At 37.2% G+C, this 20,020-nt stretch overlaps 1 protein-coding gene across 6 annotated transcripts in view; it reads right to left on the bottom strand.

The window, feature by feature from the left end:
* SGCG (sarcoglycan gamma) overlaps positions 1–20,020 on the bottom strand; it is a 136,989-nt gene that overhangs the window by 50,072 nt on the left and 66,897 nt on the right. For 2 of the 6 annotated variants that reach the window (XM_035542543.2, XM_035542548.2), the window contains one exon: positions 17,025–17,219. In XM_035542543.2, the coding sequence (XP_035398436.1) occupies positions 17,025–17,219 (195 nt within the window). Of the gene's footprint in view, positions 1–17,024; positions 17,223–17,705; positions 17,747–20,020 lie in introns of all 6 variants that reach the window. The other 4 variants (XM_035542540.2, XM_035542541.2, XM_035542547.2 and 1 more) reach the window with 3 other exon arrangements.

Here is a 20,020-nt window from a genome sequence, read left to right on the forward strand (position 1 = left end):
ATTCATCCCCTGAACCACCAATATAAAACTGAGAAAAAAGTTGAAAAAAGTATTACAGCCTTACAGCTCAGCCACAGACAAAATTATTCCAAGTCCAAACTGCCTCAAGGTACAAGAAATAGGTGGGAGAGCTAAATAAAAACAATAAATCCAAAAACTATTTCTGTTCCAAATATTTTTCAGGCTATTCTCCATGTAAGGAGAGAAGAGATGATAGATGATAGGCCACAGGTCAATAACCTATTCAGCTAATTAATTAAAAAAAGCATTTTTTACCACTGGAAAAAAATGTAGCTTTAGCTGTAATTATTTTCCAATATGGTATATTCTCTCCAATGAAATGATATATTTTATATATAAAAAGTTAAATAACTTCTAACCAGACTACATTAAAAAACTTTTTTTTTCTTTTTTTATACAGGCTTAAAGAAAGATGAAGAGAGAAACAAACTTTGCTTAAATTCCATAAGGTGGGAAATCCTCATGTCAGCAGTTCATTCTGCTGGAGAGTACCACTAGAATTCCTCCTTGGCATGAATTTATTTAAGGAAAGAGGCTATTTATGGAATCTGTTATTTTGTGTCAAGGATTTTACCGCTTTGAAATACATGGTGTACTGACTTTTCTCAGTACACTAGATATAATTTCTGAACTCTAGACCATTGCAAAGCTTTTTAAAAAGTAGCTAGAATAACTGATACATATCATGAGGCAAAACTAAACTAATACCTGTGATGAGCCCGCTATGTCTTTCTTAATGACGATTCCTAGGCACCACTGAATTATTCAGGTATGTGTTTTTTTAGTGATGACTACAGACTATTTTTTCTAACTTGTAACACAAAACAGAGATCATTTCAACACTATAAAAACACAAAGGTTTTAAAACAAATAGAGGTTTTAAGACAAACACTTTTGAGAAATATGATAAGAAAAATCAGGATATTCTAAAGAAATACCACTAATAGATGTCTCTCATTTAATTAAATAAATTTAGGATCTGATTATCTGCTCTCATCTCATGCCTTTTCCCATGAGGTGAAAATTGACTGTATTAAGCTTCATTAGTTTTTAACACAGTTCGTGTATTTTTCCTGGAATATATGGAACTAAATAAACAGTATATTATAGATTAAACTAAAAAAAAAAAAAAAAGACATTGAGAAATCTGAAATTCAAGAAGGTAGAGGAAGAAGTAGCAATCAGGGAAAATTATAAACTCCTGGGTGACAATCTCTATACTGACTTTGGCTTTGCCAAGAAGAGACAAAAAGTTGCAACTGATGTTGAAAAAGTAAATTTTGCAATTTACTCTGCACACATTTTCTAATGGGCTCAGATTTTTCTCTAATGATTATTCTAAAAATGCTATACAGACAAAAGAATATTTGACATCAAGAATAATATACCACATGGCAAAATTTAATATTTTAATTTATTTATATATTTATGTTCTTATTTTCCCATAAATCCAGTCATATCACTCAAGATTACTTTGTATAACTACTTTGTATAAGTCCTCAAGTATGTACCATTTTCTTCATCAGATATTTCATTTAGGCATTGGCACAATGCTCACATTCTCACATATTTGAGTAAGAGCCTCATCATCCATTCTCATCATCTGGCCATGGGGAAATTCTATTATTCCCCTTTGACAATAGGTGAATTGAAGTTACACAGAATGTAAAAGAGAGGGATTTAGGATAAACAGGTACCTTAATGTACTGAGATCCAATGATAAGTTCCATAAAAAGGAAGAGTATAATAGCAACACATTATGTTCTTTGAAAAACCTTTCTGCTTCTTACATTACCACTCAGGAGAAGCCAATTATTATTTACTGAGTATTGTGACTTCCTCAGTGATGAGTAACCTTGATGCTTTCCATTTCAAGGATTTGATTGTGTTCCTATTCAAATCCTTGGATAAAAATATTTTTATTGACGTGAGGAAAAGGTCCAAATGTAAGTTAGATGCAGGCTTTGATACAGTTATACAATAAGCTATTGATTAGGGAAAAATGTGCTTCATTAAACATAGCAGATGTATGGTAAGTCTGGACTCCTGCTGTCCTGATGCCAGCAACTGTCACTGATTGAGTGTGCTGACCCTTAGCTCTAGACACTGCTGTGTGTAACACCCTGAGACTCCTATGTTTTCCAATTACTAAAAGCTCACAGCAAGGCAGGGACTGAGCTGTATAGAAGAGGAGGATGAAAAGGTACTTCTCTGTAGACACTAAGCAGATTTTGCTCATCCTGCAAGTTTACTGTTGTGGGAACTGCTGGCACCTACCAAAACCTTACAAAGCAAAGATGCAATTTAGCAATAGCGTTCAGAAAGGTGTGACCAGTTAGTTATTTGAAATCTGGCAGATTTTAATTAGAATAACAGGAAGTCTTCCAGAAGCCTTTTCCTCATTTGAAAATGCTCCAGAGGGGGCAAGCACTTCCAGAAACAGAGCCAAAGGATTCTATAATAAATGCAAGCTCTAAGTGGGTTCAAGCCTCTTAAAAGGTCAACAAAAGGCTCTTTGATTCAGAAATCATGGTCTAAAGCATATTTGACCTCTATTTAGCCAATTGCCTACATAGGATACTCCAAACTACCTAAAATAATTAGCTACCACTACTAGAATCTTAGGTAAGACTCAAGGTGCTATGGAACATTTGCATGGGAGGACCATCTTGGATGGGCTATCATTGTCTTAGACTCCGGAACGTGACAAATGTGAAATAATTTTCCTCTGAAAAAGGGGAAAGCAGTTCTTTTCTCCACAAAGTATGTCCAGGGAAGGTTCAGGTCAGAAATTAGGTGACATTTCTTCTCAGAAAGAGCAGTCAGGCATTGGGACGGGTTGCCCAGGGAGGTGGAGGAGTCACCATCCCTGGGAGTGTTCAAGGAAAGGTTGGATGTGGTGTTTAGGGACATGGTTTAGTGGGTGACATTGGTAGTAGAGTGATGGTTGGACCAGATGATCTTGGAGGTCTTTTCCAACCTTAATGGTTCTACGATTCCATGATAAGTCTAGCTAACAGGTTGAAGGAGGTGATTCTTCCCCTTTCCTACCATGACACCCCACCTGGAGAAATGTGGAGTAATGCGTTCAGCTCTGGGGCCCCCAGCATATTAAAGATGTGAATCTGTTAGAGAGGATCCAGAGGATGGCCACAAAGATAAGAGGGCTGGAGCACCTCTCCCATGAAGAAAACCTGAGCAAGTTGTGGTTATTTAGCCTAGAGAAGAGAAGGCTTGGGAGCGACCTTTATAGCAGCCTTTCAATACCTAAGAGGGCCTACAGGAACGATGGGGAGAGACTGTTTATCAGGGAGTGTAGTGACAGGACAAGGGATAATGGTTTTAAACTAAATAGAGTGTGACTTCAGGTTAGATATTAGGAAGAAATTCTTTACTGAGATGGTGGTGAGGCCCTGGAACAGGTTGCCCAGAGAAGCTGTGGATGCCCGATCCCTGGAAGTGTTCAAGGCAAGGCTGGATGGGGCTTTGAGCAATCTGATGCAGTGGGAGCTGTCCCTGTCCATGGAAGGAGGTTGAAATTAGATGATCTTTAAGGTCCATTCCAACCCAAACTATTCTATGACTCTATAATTCTATGATTATATGACCAAAAAAGTCACATGGAATGAGATGCACATTGCTGTGAGACTATCAAGAGGAGGAACAAGCAGCTCTAGGGCTCTTGCACCCACACTAACTGGCTCTCAGGCAGCCAAGCATCATGCAGACTATGGCTTAGATTCAAAAGAGCATCAAATTCATTTTGAGAGCATCAAAAGCATCATTCAGGATTTATCTCCTAAGCCAACATAATAATGTAGAGGTCTGCTGTTGTGGGTACGTGGCCCTTAGAAATGAGATGAGGCATAAGAAATATTCATTCAATTTATAGTGAGTGTTTCTAGTCACCTAAATTCAACCAGTATCCATAGCTTGCATTTTCTTACCAATGTAGAAACTGACATACATGGGGATTCACTACTCTTGGTCAACTACTACTCTTATTACATCATATCGTATCATATCATCACAGCTTTTGCACTTTCTCAGAATGTTAGTCTCAAATGAAGTCCTCAAACTCTTCTAACATCGGAAATTAAACTTCTGGTCTATGTAACAGCTAAGATCTGCACAGGAAGTTGTGTACTTTCCTCTTTTGGGAAGAAATCAAATACTGGAAAAACAAGCACATCCATATATTAGGATTGCTGCAACAGTAAAATCTTTAAGTTAAACCAAACAGTAATTTAGACATGCACTCATCTCAACTCTAAGTAATTCCCATTTCAGGACTTAATAGCATATTTGATCTGTAATACCAGTTCCTTGAATATTTCAAATTTTCTGAGTATTATAAGTCCACACATACTGTAGCTGCTGTTTGAAACTGGTAATGATATTAACTTCAGAGTAGATTGGATGTATTATTTCCATTCAGGTAAACACCTTGTCTTATAGGATACCTGCATCCTACTTTTAGGTCAACCCAGGGAAAGACTTTGGCAAGTTCTGACTGAAACATCATTTGTTGTGCCCCAAAGGTAGTTCAATTAATGGCTTTATAGATCCAGCTTTCACTGCAGTATTTCTTGCAGCTATTACTATTTAGAGAACTTGCTTTGCAAACAAGAACGTACTGTTTCATTGAGATAATAGGGCTTTGGGTAGAGATTGTTAAAGAGCAATCAGCAAAAACAGGACTGGTAATGAATCTGATGAAACTCTCTGTTTGACTTACAATATCTATTTTGGAGCTAAGTACGTGCTTGGTATAATAACATTACTGATACCTCATCTCATTTTCTATTGCAAGGACTCTATTTCCTGGTCTCAGACAGAGGTTATCCAATTCCTGTTCTCAGATGACAATGGAGTCTTTTTTGTCAAAGATATTGGTCAAATCTGAGCAGTTAGCAACAGCAAGCATTCCTGGTATAGAAGTTAATCTCACCTGGCCAGCAAAGGGCTAGATAAGGCCTGAAACACCACTTCCAGATATGGTTAGAATGAGTGCAGGTAATATTCCATTATCTAGAAAAGTAGATGGCCACTCCAAACTCAAGTTCTGTAAGGAAATGGCTATGAAAGATGCCAAAAACATTTGCTTTTTTTTTTTTTTTTTCCCCGATGAGGTGTCTTTTATAGAATAAAGGGAAAGTTTTAGGACAACTTGTGTATTTCCCAGCACAGTTAATGAGGAATTTTAAATTCATTTACATTTTAATTCTATATTATTTAAATTATATTTATACTTTGTCAAATTATATTTTCACCACTACCGTATGTATATAGAAATACGTATTTGGAAAAGTTTAGTAAGAAGTCAGTACAGGTAAATATTATGCTATTTAAGTGTGGAGAAATATGAATTCTCATAATCATTTTGCTTGAGCAGACACTGAAGCACTGACAAATCTTTTAACTGCAAGAGATTTCAAAAGCTAAAAGATAAATAATTTCTTTCAAATATATGAGACCATTGTAAGATGTACACAAAATACATATGGAGATGCTACCTGGATTCTTAGGAAAGAATTCTGGACAACTTATTTGAGTAAAAAATGAACAGACAAAACAGGTAAGGTAAATTTGGGGCCATTAGTGTGAGGATCTGATACAGACCTGTGGAAGGCATTTGAGAAACCAAGAATATAATGGCTTTCCATTTATTTCTGTGGACATGACAGGCAGGTTTCTTTAAGTGAATGAATAACAATGGGAAAATATATGTCAAATAAACAGGAATGGAACAAATTGTGGGAGTGGTCATGCACTTCTTGAGTTTACAGATTTGGGGATTTGTAAAAACAATAGTAAGGCTACTAGTAAAATCTTTATTACATACCTAAATATCTTCAAAAACATGTAAAGATATCACAGAAAACCACTGTTTTCTTGTTTCTTTGTACCAGAGGCAAAAAAAAAAAAGTGTACAGCTTAGCCATAGGCTATTGTACAACTCTGAAGAATTATATATTCAATTCTGCCTTTGTTTTCTACATAATGGTCCTCTATAAAAAATAAAATAAAATACATGTATAATTTACACAAATATACATAGGCAGCCATCATTTGGGAGCAGTGATTACATTTCTGTCTCACTGATCTCTACTGGAGCTCAGTAGGCTCAGGCCATTTTAGTGTTGGACTCAAAACAGACATGTCCTAAGAGTCCCACACTGAAAAATAGCAATTGAGAAACTGCAGAGTGAATGCTTCTGATCAGATGGTGGGATTTCATGCATGAATGTATATGTAATTATTTGTATCTGGATCACAGAAATACTAATTAAAATCAAGTTGTTCAATTCCTCCATCTCACAGTTATTTCAGTAGTCTGGGCTTTACTCTTTGGTTACTGAATTGCAGAATAGGCGCATGTCACAGTGTGCCTCACTGGCCTTGTTCCCTGATCACCCATGCCATCACCCCTCTTGGGAAAGTGGATTTTGACCAGGAGGAGGCCTGCAGGCATCGCTCATGTAAGTATTCAGGAACCTGAGATCAGGGTGGAGCTCACATGCACGCAAGAGGCAATCAGGATGTGCACTTGGATCCAGGCTCTGGGAAGTCCCTGGTCCAACATTTTGAAACACTATTTGTTTTCATCAGGGTCCTCAACCTCAACCATTCTGTATCAACTCATGTTATTCTAAGAAATGTTACCATAAATCTTCACTGTGTATGTGAATCTCTGTAACAATGTTGTTGAGTATATGATGATCTAACCTCAGAGATGCGGAAAAGGCTGAGGTACTTAAAGCCTTCTTTGCTTCAGTTTTTAGCAGCAAGACCACTTGTTTTCCAGGTACTCAGCCCCCTGAGCTGGTAGACAGGAACAGGGTACAGAATGAAGACTTCTTAATCCACAAGGAAATGAATTAGTGACCTGATACTCCACTTAGACGTACGCAAGTCCATGGGGCCTGATGGGATCCACCTGAGGATACTGAGCGAGCCAGCAGAAGTGCTCGTCAAGCCACTTTCCATCATTTAGCATCAGTCCTGGCTATCAGGGGAGGTCCCAGTCAACTGGCAGCTAGCAAATGTGATGCCCATCTACAAGAAGAGCTGGAAGGAGGACCCAGGGAACTACAGGCCTGTCAGTCTGACCTCGGTGCAGGGGAAGCTCATGGAGCAGATTACCTTGAGTGCCATCAGGCAGTACTTAAAGGACGACTGGGTGATCCAGCCCAGTCAGCATGGGTTTATCAAAGGCAGGTCCTGCTTGACGAACCTGAGCTCCTTCTACAACAAGGTGACATGCTCAGTGGACGGGGGAAAGGGTATGGATGTGGTCTACCTAGACTTCAGTAAGGCTTTTGGCACTATTCCCCACAGCATTCTCCTGAAGAAGCTCAAGGCTTGGGAGGGTGTATACTTTGTTGGGTTAAAAACTGCCTGGGTGGTCGGGCCCAAAGAGTCGTGGTGAACAGAGGGAAATCCAGCTGGAGGCTGGTCACTAGTGGTCACCTAGATATTCACTGTCTCATAGAGATAGTGGGAATGGCTGTGGCCCGGTTGGGCACAAAATATACTTAATTTAATGGAAAAATGGCAAAACACAACTCTTCAGGATTGTTCAGAGTTGAAACTATGGAATATTAGTGTTCTGACGAGAATTTTTAGTAAAAGGATGAGTATTTGTGAATAATTAATGACATCTTTGCTTTTACTTAATTATTAAAAAATGTGGCATCTTCAAAATGACAACTAATTCCATGGAGTATACACTGTTAATGGTGAAATTTGTGGAAAAGCTGTACAGATTCATTAGTGTATGTCTTTGCAGTGAAGGAGAACTCTTGCCATGAAAGAGTGTTCTTTTCTGTACATTTTTATTGCTGCTAGTCTGCTTTTAAATGTTCCAAATGATTGGTCACCCACAATTTAATATGGCATGCTATTGCACAGCCTAGTAAGTCAGAAAGTGTTACTTGATTTCCAGTTAAAAATTTCCTTTCTTAATGCATCATATTCTTAATTTCATATTTTTCAAATTTCCCTAAATAATCCTCTCCTTCCTAAGTGTCTGAACTTACCAAGTGAATAAATAGTTGTTTAAAGAAGTATTTAAATATATAATAAGTTAATCTATTTCTAAATGCATATAATATTCATAGATCTAGACTGGTATCATTATCAACTAACTAATGAACAGATATATCTATTGTTTAGTAAAATTATATAAAGTTACCTCTTCAACTTTTTCTCATGCAATTAAATTTAAATAGATTGACATTTCATTACGGAAAACTTCAAAAAGTAATTAAAAAAATCAAATTTAGTACTTCATCTGTATTGATTATTAATTGCACATAGGAACCCCACAAGATTAGCAAAGTGGTATATCAGAGAAAAAAGTTTTTGGGTACAAATATATGGGTAGAGTAGTCAATAATTGTAAGTGAGACAAAAGAAGAAAATACTTGTGAATGGTATTTGGAAAACACTGTATTTGTTAGGACAATTGCTACAGCTGGACAGTTTATTCCAGTCCCTGAAATAAGTGTGTATAAAAGAGAAACTGGAAGACCACTCTCTAATCAAAAAGTACAGAGACCTTCCCAATTCTCATTGCCTATGTCTGTATGTCCAGGTGAAGTGCAGACATGAGAGCATGTTAAAATTTGCCCTGTCCTTAGGAAGAACCATGGTTAGAATATGCATCGATGGACTAGACATTGTGTGCTTGGCCTCCATATACCAAGTTCATTCCAGTCATAATAAGGTGATCTACAGATTGTCCTAAGGCTTAGTATTTGGGCTTGACTTTCCACTCATTAGTGACTCAGACACAGGTAAGGTTTAACTTGCAGGAGAGCATGAGACTGGGTGCACATTCAAGTCATGTTTAACTGACAGTGCAGCTAAAGTAATAAACACTTTTCTGCCTCTCTCACTTGCACTGAGCTTGAAATTTTGTAGCACAGAAAAACCTGTGCTACATGCCAAACTCCAGTCTGGAGAAAGGCAACTAGTTATCCTGGGGAGCATATCTGTTTCATGACTGTGTGTCCTTATCAAACTGAAATACAGTAGGGTTCTCTTGGCCTTTCTTATTCCATGAAAACACGATAGCTGGGCATCCATGAAAACCCAAGGAACCATGTGTTTCTCCATCAGTTGTTAAAAAAAGTCAGAAATACTCTTTGGCACACAACTGTTCTGGGCATTATGATAAAGCAGCATCACGTGAGTGATATATCATAATTCAATTAATGTGGGGTTTCTGAAAGACACATCCTATTGCATCAGAAATGGTAACCATCTGATCATGTGCTTTTTTCACACCAGAGTTTGAGAGCGCTATTATAACAATCTATGAAATTCAATTGTGATCTAAAGGTTTTGGTCTAAATCTTCACTGATTATAGTGTAGACACAATGCATCAGTATTAAGGGTGAAGTTTTGAATACCAATTCTATATGTGACAGCAGAGTAGGAAAACTGAAGATGGTTGTATTCAGGAGAAAATGTGAAGTTAGTCTCATGAACCTTGTTTTATCTAAGGAATATAAAGGTATGGGAAAAGTAAAAATGTGAAAAAAAAAAAAAATTGTCAGAAATCATTACTCTGCCACTATGCAAGCAAAAGATTATAGTTGTTAAATCATATCAGTTAGATAACAAACCGAGAAGCCAAATTGCTCTTTTTAATGCCTCCTGCTAAACAGCTAATCTTTGTAAAGCTTTCTGATGCTACAAATGTATAAAGCATTGTTATTCAGATTAGTTCAACACTGTCCAACCTTCCCAAGTTATTTTCCAGTCATGCAGCCTTCTAGAGCTGTGTTAGTATGGAATTGGTATGTTGGGCAATTATTATGGGGGATATTTAAATAATTTAAGAATGAAATTCCAAAATACAGATCCTCAAAAGTCCTGCTCACTTGTCCAACAGATCTAGAAATATTAATATGAACACAATCAAAATCCCATAAGTAAGTAACTTATGAGTAAAGCCTACAGGGATAAAGAGTGATAATGTATTGATGTCCTTTTACATAAGAACAAGTAGTTGCAGGACTTAAATGGGATGTTGCACTCCCAGATTAAAATTCCTCCTTTACCTGGGAAAATCTGTTTTCATATCTTCTTCCACAGATCCATGCTCTAGTCAACAGATTATAATACATTTGCTGTTGTGAATGTTATAAACTTTTTTTCTAGTTTGTTCTTCATATAAATTCATTAAATAGTAATTGGAGCAGAAGCTACAACAGAAGCCTCTATCTCCAAGATAAGTGCCGTAATCATCTGACAGTTAAATCAAGTGTTATCTCTAGCCCAACAAAAATTAAATTATTCCACATAAATTAAAAGTTTAAATTAGAAAGACTGAAAGATGCCCAATTTTATAGGCTATACCACAGTAAGGAGTTAGAAAAGAACAATGAGAGTAAAGGATATTGTTATATTCAATATATTCAGTATTCTCCTAGTTAAGTATTTTAGGATCTGATAGTATTTACAAGGATGAACTTTAATCTCATATGACAGCATCTAGTCTATTAAGTGATGGCCTTAAAATTAAAATGTTATAAGCTAAGAGTCAGTGGATCATTTTAAAATTGCACAATCATTTTTATCAATTACAAAACAGCAAAGTAAAAGAGGAAACTAATATATATTTTTCCCATGAAGCATTTCTTTTCTGTTGCTCAGAAGCATTAGAAATACTAAAAATGAGTTTTTCACATAAAATCTCTAGTATAATAAAATTAAAAGAAAACAACAACAACAACAAAAAACAACGTGATATTCTCTCTTGGCAACATCAGATGGGCAAACACAAGAAAAAACTTCTAAAAAACAAAAGTTATACTGCATTTTGTCAATATCTCTCTCCTACTGGGGGGCTCAGAACTAGAGGCAGTATTATATGTGTGCTTTAATGAGTGCTGAGTAAAGGGGAGATAATCACTTCCCTCACTCTCTGGCTCTGCCCCTGCTCCTCCAGCCCAGGATCTGTTGGCTTTATAGCTGCCAGGGTCGCTGCTGCCTCTGGCTTAGCCTGCTGCACACCAAACTCCACAGCCTTCTCTGTAGAGCTGTAGTGGGTTTACGTGACAAGGTTTTGGTAGCAGGGGGCTGCAGGGGTGGCTTCTGTGAGAACACTCCTGAAGCTGCCCCCTGCTAAATAAGGGCCAGTTTCATCTGGCTCCAAAGGGACACACCGCTGGCCAGAGCCAAGCCAGTAAGTGATGTTGTTTGCACCTCTGTGAGAGCATATTTAAGAAATGGAAAAAAACTAACTACTGCTCAACAGCAACTGGGAGAGCGAGGAGTGAGAAGCAGCCCTGCAGCCCCTAAGGTGAGTGCAGCAGGAGGGCAGGAGGTGCTCCAGGCACACAGCACAAGTTCCCCTGCGGCCTGTGGAGAGGCCCCTGGTGGAGCAGGCTGTACCCCTGCAGCCCATGGGTCCCACATGGAGCAGATCTCCACGCTGCAGCCCGTGGGGGAGCCCCCGGTGGAGCAGGGGGATGTGGCCTGGAGGAGGCTGTGGCCCATGGAGAGCCCCCGCAGGAGCAGGCCCCGGGCCGGAGCTGCAGCCTGTGGAGAGGAGCCCACACAGGAGCAGGGGGTCTGGGGGGAGCTGCCGCCCGTGGGGTACCTGTGCTGGAGCAGTTTGCTCCTGATGGATGGAGGTGGAAGAAGGTGGATGGGGGGAAAGTAATTTTAGTTTCTTTCCTTTGTTTCTTGCTTCCATAGCTTGCTAGTAATAGGCAATAAATTTTATTAATCTCCCTACTCTGAGACTGTTTTGCCTGTCACAATAATTGTTGAGCAATCTCCCTGTCCTTATCTCAACCCTTGAGCCCTTTGCATCGAATTTTCTCCCCCTTGCCCTTTGAGGAGGGGGAGTGAGAGAGCGCTTGTGGTGGAGCCTAGCTGCCCACCTGAGTAAAACCACCACAAGAGCTGCCAGGTGGACCCAGCCTGTGCAGGAGACAGGGGCTCTTTCTTTCCAGGAGCAGGGCTTTGCATCTGTTCTTGAATTTCATAAGGTTGGTTAATTTCTGCAGCCTGTCTAGGCTCCTCTGAATGTCAACCACAGCCTTCAAAGTATTGATTGGTACCCACAACTCGGTGTCATCTGTAAACTTGATGAGCATGTACTCTGTCACCTCTTCTAAGTCATGATAAAGATATTAAATACAAATAGCTCCAGCAGGATAGACTCCCTGAAACCCTTACTATAGGCCTCCATGTAGAATACAATGGATTAATCACTATCTTCCAAGCCTGACCACCCAAACAATTTTTTAACCCATCTGGTCGCCCATCATGTGGGCAACTAGGATACAATAATATTGAGGAAGAATGTTGAAAGCCTTGCTAAAATCAAGGTAAACGACATACAGCGCCCTCCCCTCATCTATAAATCCAGACATTTTATCATAGATGTAATCACATTGGTGAGCATCATTCACCTTTACGAAATCTATGCTGACTGTTCTCAGTTACCCTCTTCTCCTTCATGGACCTTGAAAGTCTTCCAAGAGGACTCACTCTATCGTTTTCACAGGAACTGCAGTGAGATTGAGCAGCTTGTAATTCCCTAGGCTGTTCTTTGGACTTTTTTTTTTTTCTTTTGATGTTTCGTGGGTGAGGTGGGGAGACGAGCAACACTTGCCTTCTTCCAGTTATCAGGGATCTCTGCAGTCTCCATAAAATTTCAAACATGACTTTGTAAGGGCATCAGACAGTTCTCTCTGCACCCATGGACACAGACTAGCTGGTCCCATAGGGTTATGTAGGCTGAGGTCTTTCAAGTAATCTCTGATTCTGCCCTCATGCACTGCTAGTAGTTCTTTCACTAAGCAGAGGCCTGGGAGAACTTGTTGGTGAAGACAGAGGCAAAGGAAATAATGAGCACCTCAGCCTTGTCTGTGTCTGCTGTTATTAACTTACATGTCCCATTTGGTAGTGGACACACATTTTCCTTGTTCAGCCTTCTACTACTAATGCAACAGAATAAGCCCTTGATGTTCCCTAAAAGTCTCAACTAAATCTGAGCTTTGGCTTTGCTGACACATGAAGCCTGATACATTTCCTTGACCAGGCAATGTTTCTAAATTTCTTCTTGGAAGCCTGTCTGTGCTTCCAACTATTCTATATTGCTTTTTGCATTGGAGCTCCATCACGAGTACCCTGTCTACCTAAACCAGACTACCTAATCTTCCTGAGTTTCAGGATAGATCATTCCTGCATTTGGAGGATATTGTCCTTAAACATCAGTAAGTTTTCCTGAGTAACTTCACCCTTCAGATCTGCCTCCCTTGGGATTCTATCTCCCACATGGAATAAACCAAGTCTGCACTGCTGAAGTCCAGTGTCTGTACTCTGCTACTCTCCCTTCTCACTCCCTTCAAGATCTTGAATTCCACTATTTCACGAATACTGCCATTGATTACCACACCTCCCTAGATCTACTTTGTTCATGAGCAGCAGATCCTACTGTGTGTTGCCTTTAGTTGGCCCACCCAGTATCTACAATCAGCAGTTATTCCAGACACCAGCTAGAAATCTTGACTGCTTCCATACTGCCATATTCGTCCTTTCAGCAGCTGTCAGGGATGTTAAAGTCCCCCTTTTCAGAACTATCATACCCTTCAGAATCACTCACAAGTCTTCTGACATCTTGGTCCTGTTGCAGCCCCAAATTCCTTAGGATTCTTAGTTTTTAAACTCTTAGGACTAGCAGTCCTCTTTAGTTCTCAGAAAGCCTCAATACATAAAAAATGGAATCTGGAATTTCCATTTCATGAGCAATTTTGATATGTTATGTCCATTGGAAAACACCACCACCACCACCACCAAAAAAACCCAACCACCTGCATTTTTTTCAAACTTTCTAATTTTCATGCAGTTCCAGTTTCTAAATTGTTCTATTTCACCTTATTCACCAAGCTCAAGGCATAATTACTTAATCCTGTCTTCTCTAAAACAGATGAATATAAAGAATTCACAGCTTACTTCCCTCATCTCCCTAAATAACTTGAGACCCTGTTCTCCCAAACTCCAGGAGAGAAAATGAAAAAAAGAATGAGCCATATCTGATACTCATAAATCAATCTGCACAACTTGGAGATACTCATATACTATGGAATTGGGGCACTATGAGAAAGGGAATACATTCTATGTTCAGGTTGTTCCCCTTTAGCCTAGTTTTTATGAAATGGAATGAAATTCTGTTCAGTGTAGTCATGCTTATTTAATTCTGAAGGCCTCTCAAACAATGGAGTTCAGAAAAGTCTCTGTCTTTCATCATCCTTCCAAATTTCTACAAGGAGATTAAAATCTATTCATCTTGCAGCATGTCTATGTCTGGTTCGTGTTCTCCTTTATCAGCTTAGCTTGTTTGCTAGTATTTATCACACTGTTTTCTGTGGGGGGGTTGAGACAGGAGATGTACCCATGAATTAATTCTATGCCAAAGCCTGTTGAAACTCTGCTCAGAGTTCCATTATTATTTTTATCTGTATCTATTAATGGACATAACATATGATGTTGGTATATTCTAAAGTATATTAGAAAAATACCTTTTTAAATACTCCTCATGTGTTTTTTTTTTTCTTCTAAACATGTTTATCAACCTTAGAAAGAATAATACAGCTTGTTCCTTATATTATTTTACAGAGAAACAGTTGTTAAAATTTTGTTTGGTATTAATCTGATACTTTTAACAGAGATGACATTTAAATGTATTTTTTTAAAACTAGGATGGAATACTTCTTTAAGTATATGTTAAAAACAAAATATCTATTATTATAATTAAGCATAATAAGTAACATAATGTCTACATAGTATACCTGGAATACATAATAAATATTAAAAGTATCATCACAGCTAACGGACTAATATTTGCTAAAGAACGGATGACTGCATAGGATATTTCACAATTACTTTTAACCTCTTCCCAATAATGAGAATGTTTAACTGGGTAAGTATTGGGTATATATTAATCAACTGATTGCCTAGATAGGAAATACCATTCATGGTTAGAACTCAAGAACGATAAAAACCAATTTCTGAAAATATACTGTTACCTCTCTTTTTCTAACAGTTAACTAAAAGTTGTAGGCATAAAAGCTTATTTCCATCAGAAAAATCATTTAACCATAGCACTGATGAATTCTATGACTGTTACCTTCACTCTTTCCAAATGGTATTTCTTTAGACACAGGAAAGGACTGTGATGCTTTGATTATACTTCCAGACTTGAACAAGCAGTATACTCCTACTATACTCTATACTCTTACTATACCCTATACTCTTTCTTGGACTTTTCTTAGAGGCTAACAGCACTTCTCTGGATATTACTTCTGGTATCATCTGAGTTGCTTCTTATCTTGACAAGATACTAAAACAATTTTCCATTTCTTAATGGTGTTGCACATACTTTTGCCACGTATTGTGACATACACCTGTACTTTGCCCAACTATTACTCTTGATCTAGAACTGAGTTTGGTAGTTCCCTAGAATTAACCCCTACAAAGGACAGCATTGCAGTTAAGTCACTATTTCACTGTCACGGTATGTCAGGAATACAGATTTTTTTACAGAGAATTAAGAAAATCCTTATTGCCATGGCATGCACAGTCCATCCATCAGAAGAGTATAAGCCTGCCCTACTTGAGCTGTTATTAAACCACTCTTGTTGTCATGGCATAAGGATGTTGTGCTTCAGCAGTTTGACCCATTTGGTGCCTTCTTCACAGACACCTTGTAGGAGACAGTGGTTCCTGAAAGTGGAGTTTCTGATACTATTCTGTTAGTCCTGACTGATGAAGAAATGATGACTGAGAAGAAATATCCAATTTCATACAGAGAAACCAAGCCAACAGGAAACAAATTTAAAAACTGCTTAAAAATATAAATCTCAGCCACACAGAAAACTATTTTAACAATTATTCATATTCCCTGTGATTCATGATATGCAGACACTAAGTGCTCATCTTTCATGTGAACTGCATAACAGAAAAATTATACGTGATCTAAGATGTTCCACACTGTAATCTCTACGGCAATAACACTGCTGAAAAGAAATTATGTGGGGGAAGAAACTTGATGGAAATTCAAGCAGCAGTACGTATTAGTAAGTAGCACTTAAAATTAACCTATTTTCTTTATAGTAAGAGAACGCAGAGTATAGAAATGCTTCTGTGAAGATATAATGCCCTCCATTTAGTGACAGAGGTGTAACAATGATGGACAATGGGAATTTCAATATAACACTTTCTTCAATAGCAGGGCAGAGCTGTAGGAATTAACTATTATTGTTTTTCTTGTAACTAGTTTACTCATATCATCTCTGCATCACAACTGCTTGTTAGGGACAAATTAGTTCTTTGATATTCACTGGTGCATTTTATTGCATTCTGACTAAAGCTACATCTTGAAGACTTCTGTAAGTTACCCCTTAATCTACTACACGCAAAATTGCATTATAAATATTAAAACACATATGGCAGTGGAAAGTTATTACATTTTTTTCCTGAATAATACATCTGTTTAGCCTCAGGCATGAAGTAATAATAATTACCTCCGAGTTTTAATTAATTGGTCAAATAAATTGTTAAATTTTAGATGCTGATAAACAAGAGAAGGAAACTAAGAAAAAAACAGCACCTGTCAGTAATCTTTTAACACAAGTGAATCCTAGTGTATGAAAGAAAATTACAGCTAATGTTTATAAAATATAAACTAAACAGACTATGAGACAACAATAAAATATATTCTCTTCACAGTAGTTAGAACCCACTTCAATAAAAGGTAACAACAACCTCAATATTTTGAAAATTAATGCTAATAAAGAAATTACAAATCAATAGATATGTTCAAAGATAAACCACACATACATATATATCAATCAAAGTACAAATTATAATTGAGAAGAAACAGAAAAGCTGATGTACATATGAAATAAAGGAAGTGGTGAGGCAGGAAAAGAAGAGAATATGAAAAGAATGGAAAATTAAAAAGGACACTTACTGGAGAAAACCACATCACTTTAAGAATCCAAATTGTCAAAGAAAAATTCACAACTAGGATGATTAGCAGTAGAAGAACAAACAGGTAGAGGCAACGCTTTCTCCAGCCATAAATTCCAATTTTGTAGACATATTCATTCTTTGGCCTCTCTAGGCTAGTGCCTGGTGTTGTTGTAGTGTATTGTTCACGTACCATCTGCTGTGTAAAGAAAAAAAAAGAGACTGCTTAGTTATTTGAGTTAAATTAAGTATATGTATATAAAAAACAAGGAAAATATGAATATATATTTGTAATAACAAGTTACTAGAAACTAGAAGCTGTTACAAAGTTTTAGCTGGAAAGTATTTTCATCCGTTCCCATTACAGTTACATCTTACTTTTTGGCACAATGTAATATATGTTCAATACCTGAAATGTATTAATAACTATTTCTAGGAGGCTCAAAGTTATTCTGTATAGAATGGTAACAGTATTCTCCCATTTTTCATGATATTCTGATTCTCCCTTCAAAAAATATTTAATAGGATTATATCTGCAGCTCACAGAACAAAATTATTGGACTGTAAAAATACTGTTAGATGTGGTAAAAGTGCTGTGCAAGTACAGGTTTAAAACACTTCTATATATTCTTTGCTCAATTCAGTAAAAAAATGCAGGTTTTTTTGTGTCGCAAAACTTAACTGTGTAACACTGGAATGACAAAATATGTTAAGCTTCGGAATCTGTAAATAAAGAAACAAAATAGTTCTTAATAATGTAAAGGAAATAATGATTTCTTAATTTATTAGATGTTCACAAAGAGATATTAGCAGTAAAAACATTATATACTGTTATTTAGTTTATACAACTTTACAGATCTTAAACAGTTTTTGAATTTAAATAAATCTTACCAGAGTGCACTTCCTTAAACCATAAAGATATCTGCTAATTTCCACCTTTACAGCACAGAGATCACCAACATTTCAAAACATTCATTAAAGCTTACATTTCAAACATGAGAATAAAACCTCAGCAGCTGAAGCTGCTTATCAAGAACAGCAGTGGGTAACATCTGTCCCATTTCCACTGCTATAAAATGAAAAAGCAAACAAACAAGCATGGATGTCAAAGTGAAAATAGGGACTGTAACTTCAGGTATTTCCTATGAGCCAGGTATATCCACAGGCATCTTACATCCCAAAATGGATCAACTTTACTACAATGTAATGTTCCCAGATGAGAGTGCCTTCACATAAATTCCACACAAGGTCTCCTCTCAAATCTTAACTTACTCCTAGGAATTAGATCACTGTGCTCTGCACACACAATTTTCAAAACGTGATTAAATTGCATCCTTGCCCAGCTGGTGAATTACTCTGTCATTAAAGAAGCTCCTTTCTAGTCTCCTGCAGAGCCATCCTGTGTCTATAACAAGCTTGTGGCTCTCAATACTGACCCTCATATTTAGAAATATATTATCTTTTGTTTCTACAGTTTCCTATCAAGCTATAAGCCAGATAACACAACATGAGTTTACAACTAAACATAAGTTTATGCAATCTCTGTACACATGCTTTATTCATCTTTTTTCTGCATTTCCATTCAAAAATCTTTCAAAGTTATAATTTGTTATTTATCCATATTAAAAATGAGACTTGATCATCAGCGGTTCATAATGTAACTATGCTATGGCCATTATGGTATAATGTTCTCATTAATTTGTTGCTGCTATCAGTCACAGTTGCTTATGATACTGTGCAGAAAAATGCTTATTTCTGCAGAAAATATTGAAAATAGTATAATGATCAGTGGAGAATCACAGATTCTGAAATAACTTTGCTTAACATTACTGCAAAACATTGTAGACTTACAGGATGGTACTTAATATTTACCACGTGAACTACATTTGCGTAAAACTACCAGATTATATTATTCCGTGCATTATTCAAGCATCTAGTACTGATTATAGGATCCTGTTCATATATGAGTTCCTTCTATTTTTTTTTTTTGCTGTTGTCCCACTAATCATTGTATAACAAATCAAGTCGCTGACATTGAAGGAGCCTTCTATGTTAAGTTTACTTTACCATGCTCTGCCAAGTAAGACAAATTGGGACATTTATACATATGACAGACTTCATAAAATACTTAGAAAAACCTTTATCCTTACTTTCATGCAGTCCTCTCCTAAAAACTGTAACTTAGAGGACAGGATGCATTTAACTGTAATCTGGTGACATGTATTTGTAGAAATAAGCGGCACAGTTTTTGCTCAGATTATATTACCCTGCAACAGTCCTATTATAATATCCTGACATATATATAATGTAAATATCCTTACACAGGATATATCCCTATATATAATAGGATATATCCCTATATATAATTTAAATATCCTAACACAGGGGATCCTCTGAGTTGCTTATTGTTTCCTTTAGCACACATATGTGGTAAATGCTGGTATAACAAGAAACAAGACAGATGACAGCTACAGAAATTTCTGTAGGAACATAAACCCCCTTCACAAGACAGACTACTTATTTTTTGAGGAGAAAAAAAAAATCTTCTTCTAAGAATACTTAAAGGGTTATTTCAACAGGGCTGTGGGAAAATGTGTCATTCTTTAGAAATTGCAAAATCTCATGAAGTTAGCTGAGCTTTCAACAACAAATCTCTAGGTGTGACATCTACGCTTTTCCTGTTCCTTGTGTTGCTGCCCACTACATCCTCAAGATAAATTTCTCAGTAAAAGCACAATTTGATAAAGAATAAATGAATTCTTGGCTCTTCACATTCTTACACCAGTCTCACCGCAGTGGTCTCTGAGGTTGAGATTCATCTCACCATGTTAGATATCAATAATTTAGCTTTCAATAGCTGAGCCAGTCAACTTGAACTCCTTTTATGATCAATGGAGATAAATTCACCCCTGCTGGGAATTATTTATCTAACTTATTTTAGATGTTTATTTGAGACCTCCAGTGAACTGCACCTTAAACATGGTTAACTTCTCTCCA

This window comes from Cygnus atratus, chromosome 1 (genome assembly GCF_013377495.2).
Source record: "Cygnus atratus isolate AKBS03 ecotype Queensland, Australia chromosome 1, CAtr_DNAZoo_HiC_assembly, whole genome shotgun sequence".
Lineage (NCBI taxonomy): Eukaryota > Metazoa > Chordata > Aves > Anseriformes > Anatidae > Cygnus > Cygnus atratus.